General features: G+C 46.2%; 1 protein-coding gene across 1 annotated transcript; it reads right to left on the reverse strand.

Annotated features, from left to right (window-relative positions):
* Positions 1–376: 376 nt before the first annotated feature.
* On the reverse strand, positions 377–2,908 carry LOC126003373 (histone-lysine N-methyltransferase EZH2-like). The gene has a single exon (XM_049769556.1). The coding sequence runs from the start codon at positions 2,900–2,902 to the stop codon at positions 656–658; it is 2,247 nt and encodes a 748-aa protein (XP_049625513.1). The 5' UTR covers positions 2,903–2,908; the 3' UTR covers positions 377–655.
* Positions 2,909–3,799: the final 891 nt, after the last annotated feature.

Here is a 3,799-nt window from a genome sequence, read left to right on the forward strand (position 1 = left end):
TGGTCCCCTGTGCCTGCCAGGAGCAATTTATGAGCATGGAGCCAGGAGTAACTTCTGAGCACTGCCGGGTGTGACTCAAAAAACAAACAAAAAAAAATGTGTTTTATTTTTTCTCATGTAAAAAAAAAAGTTAAGTGTTTTTAACCAGCTGTGGACCCGACAGTCTCTTGTTGCACCATTTGCTTTAGAATTTTTTTTTCCTTCTTTTCCTCATCTAAAAACTATGTGTGTCTTATGGTCAGGTGCATATTATAGAGCAAAAAATATGGTAATTTTGTAGCCTGCCACTTTTCTATATTCTTTCTATATATATTTTTCTATATTCTATAATATATATATTTATATAATTTTTATTTTGATCTTATATATATTTCTTTTTTTTTTTTTTTTTTTTTTTAGAAGTTCAAGTATTGTTTATTCAAAGTTGAAAAATGTACCATGCTGCATTATTGCAAAAATTCACTGGTACAAAAACACTTTGCAGCTGGTGAGAAGGCAATAATAAAAAGTTGATTTTAAAACTCAACACTATAAATTATTCTTACAGTACTTTGTAAATTCAGAATTTCAAACTGCATTTTCTTCTAAATCGCCCACAGTACTTGAGGTTCCCGAAGCTAAGGCAGCTGTTCCAGGAAGGGAGGAGGTAGCATCGTTATGGGATCTCCATCTCTCGCTCGATGCCCACATACTTCAGGGCATCTGCTTGGCTGTATCTGTAATCAAAGAAAAGCTCCTCGCCCGTCTGAATGGCTCTCTTGGCGAAGATCCCAATGCGGTGGTCGCCATTGACCATCATGACTTTTGCATAGCAGTTCGGATTTACTGAATGATTTGCAAACCGAATTTTATTACCCTTGCGGGTTGCATCCACCACAAAATCATTATTCAAGTTGAAAAGAAAGCTACACATATATTTATCATAGACTTTCCCTCTTCTGTCAGCTTCATCCTGAGAAATAATCTCTCCACAGTATTCTGAGATGAATTCGTTTTTCTGAACAGGATCTTTGATGAAAATACCCCAGCCAGCCACATCAGAAGGCGCCAGCAATAAATGCTTTTTGGAGCCCCGCTGGATGCTACAGTTCTTGCACGACACGTTCTTGCTGTCCCAGTGGTCAGCCGCCCCGCATGTGAGGCACAGGTCGGGGTCACACTCTCGGACAGCCAGGTAGCATGGGCACTGCTTGGTGTTGCACTGAGCTTTACAGCGGCAGCCAGGAAAGCGATTTTGACACTCAGAGCTGCACTGGCAGAACTTTTCACAGAAGTTCTGTGCAATCACGCAGGGACATGAGCTGTCGCACGGCTGTCGAGGGTGGTCACAGGGCTGGTAGTTGTACATATGGTTGGAGGAGCCATCCTTCTTCAACTGTATCTTCCTGCAGTGAGCGGCCCACAGCCGATGTTTCCTCTTCTTCTTTCGCGGAGGTGTGTCCACATCCTCGGCAGGGGCCGGGGCAATGATGCTGGACTCTTTGACCCGGAACTCATACACCTGGCGGCAAGTCTTAGTCCCGATCAGCCTGGCAATGGCACAAAAGTTGTCATAGTAGGTGCCAATGAGGACCCTGAACATGGAGGCTTCAGCCCCGCTCCACTCCACATTCTCAGGAGGCTCAATGTTTGCTTTCATCTTTATTGGTGTCTGACAGCGAGAATTCGCTTCGGACGAGCTGGACATCTCATCCTTCTTCTCTTCCTCCTCCTTGTCATTGTTCTCCCCGCCGGTCTCAGCGCCTGCCTCCCGATCACTGTCCGTGTCCTTGGACTCCACCACACTGATGGTGGGGGTGCTGGGCCTGCTGCTGCTGTTGGGAAGCCGCCCCCTGCGCCGGCCCCCTGGCCGCTTGGGTGGAGTTTTGACCCGCTCGGCAGTGAGGGCTGCTGCAAACTCCTTGGCTCCCTCCAGGTGCTGGTAGCACTGAGGCCCACAGGCCTTGTTGTCCAGAGCTGTTTCTGTATTCTTCCGCTTGTACGTATTGGGTGTTGCATGAAAGGGGTGTAAGAAACAGTCATACTTGAAGCATCGCCTGCAGAAAAGCGTGTGAAAGGAATGCAAGCTTTGCTCCCTCTGCACAGACTTGGCATTTGGTCCATCAATGTTTGGGGTGCATTCGGGGGGTAGCGCTCCCGGAAGCTGCTGCTCTGTGAGTTCTTTGTACTTTTCCTTTAGCTCTTCTGCTGTGCCTTTATCTGGAAACATTGAGGAAATGGCTTCAAAAATTTTATCCGAAGGAAATTTCCGAGGGGGGCGACTTTCTTTATCATCTCGGCTCTCCTCCAGTTCCTTCTGTTTTTCTTCTCTTTCATCAGGATCATCTCCATCGTCATCCTCATCATCCTCATCATCATTGTACTGACCCAGAGCATTCACCAGCTCCACAAAAATCTCATCATTTATAAACCCACATTCTCTATCCCCATGTACTTTTCCATCATAATTTTTTATTAATTCTTCAATAAAAGTTCCATCCTGGTCTAAAACTTCATCCCCCATATAAGGAATGTTATGTAAAACAGTTTCATCTTCTACCATAAAATTCTGTTGTAGGGGAGACCAAGAATACATTATAGGCACTGAAGCAACTGCATTCAAAGTCTTTAGAGGGATGATTTGTGCCGGGAAATCAAACTCACTGGTCACCGAGCACTCCCTGGTCCCGCGCAATGAGCTCACGGATGTCAGGATGTGCACAGGCTGGATCCTCCGCTGCTTCCACTCCTGGTTAAGGGTCTCAGTTCTTTCCACAATTTTCTGGCGGTTGGAGCTAAACATACTCTTGACTTCATCAGCCCGCCTGAACCTCTTGAGCTGCCGAAGTCGCATATACTCAGATTTGACTCGCTTCCGCCAACAAACTGGTCCCTTCTCAGATTTCTTGCCAGTCTGGCCCATGATTACTCTGCGCGTCCCGCGCCTCGGCCGCGCCGCCGCCGCGCGCCGTCTGCACCCACCACAGCCACGGCCCCCACCACCGCCACCGCCGCCGCCGCCTTCCCCTTCAGCGTCCCCTTGATCTTATATATATTTCTTTACATATTCTTTCTAGGAGCTTTTTGGTAGAGTCTTTAGTATATTTTTTGTTTGTTTTTGGGTCACACCCAGCAGGGTTCAGGGGTTACTCCTGGCTCTGCGCTCAGAAATCAGACCTGGAAGGCTCAGGGGACTATATGGGATGCTAGGATTCGAACCACCGCCTGTCTGTGTGCAAGGCAAATGCCCTACCACTGTGTTATCTCTCCGGCCCTGAGTCTTTAGGATTTTTTAAATATAGTAGCATGTCATCACCAAACAGTGAGAGCTTGACTTCTTTCTTTCATTGATATCTTTTTCTTGCCTAATTGCTATATCAAATACTTCTGGTACAATATTGAATAGGAGTGGTGCGAAGGGGCAGCCTTACCTTATGCCAGATCTTAGGGGAAAGACTTTTAGTTTTTCTCCATTGAATATAATAATTGCCATGAGCTCGAGTCAACTAGTTTAAACCTGGCTGATGCAACATTTACTAAGAACCTATAGCTTTACCCCTAGCATGAAGCTCCAGCAACCCTATAAAAGGATTTACAAGTTTCTTCACTGTCACTACCTGAGTGTTGTAACCATAGCATGCTGGGGCATTTGCATTACTCCCCTCTGGGCCTTTGTGGATCAGATCTTGAGTCTGGAGCTAACAGTATACTATTTTTTTTGTTTATTTGTTTTGTTTTGGGTCACACCTGGCAGCTCTCAGGGGCTATTCCTGGCTCCATGCTCAGAAATCTCCCCCGGCAGGCTCAGGGGACTATATGG

Source organism: Suncus etruscus, chromosome 3 (assembly GCF_024139225.1).
Source record: "Suncus etruscus isolate mSunEtr1 chromosome 3, mSunEtr1.pri.cur, whole genome shotgun sequence".
In the NCBI taxonomy this organism is placed as follows: domain Eukaryota; kingdom Metazoa; phylum Chordata; class Mammalia; order Eulipotyphla; family Soricidae; genus Suncus; species Suncus etruscus.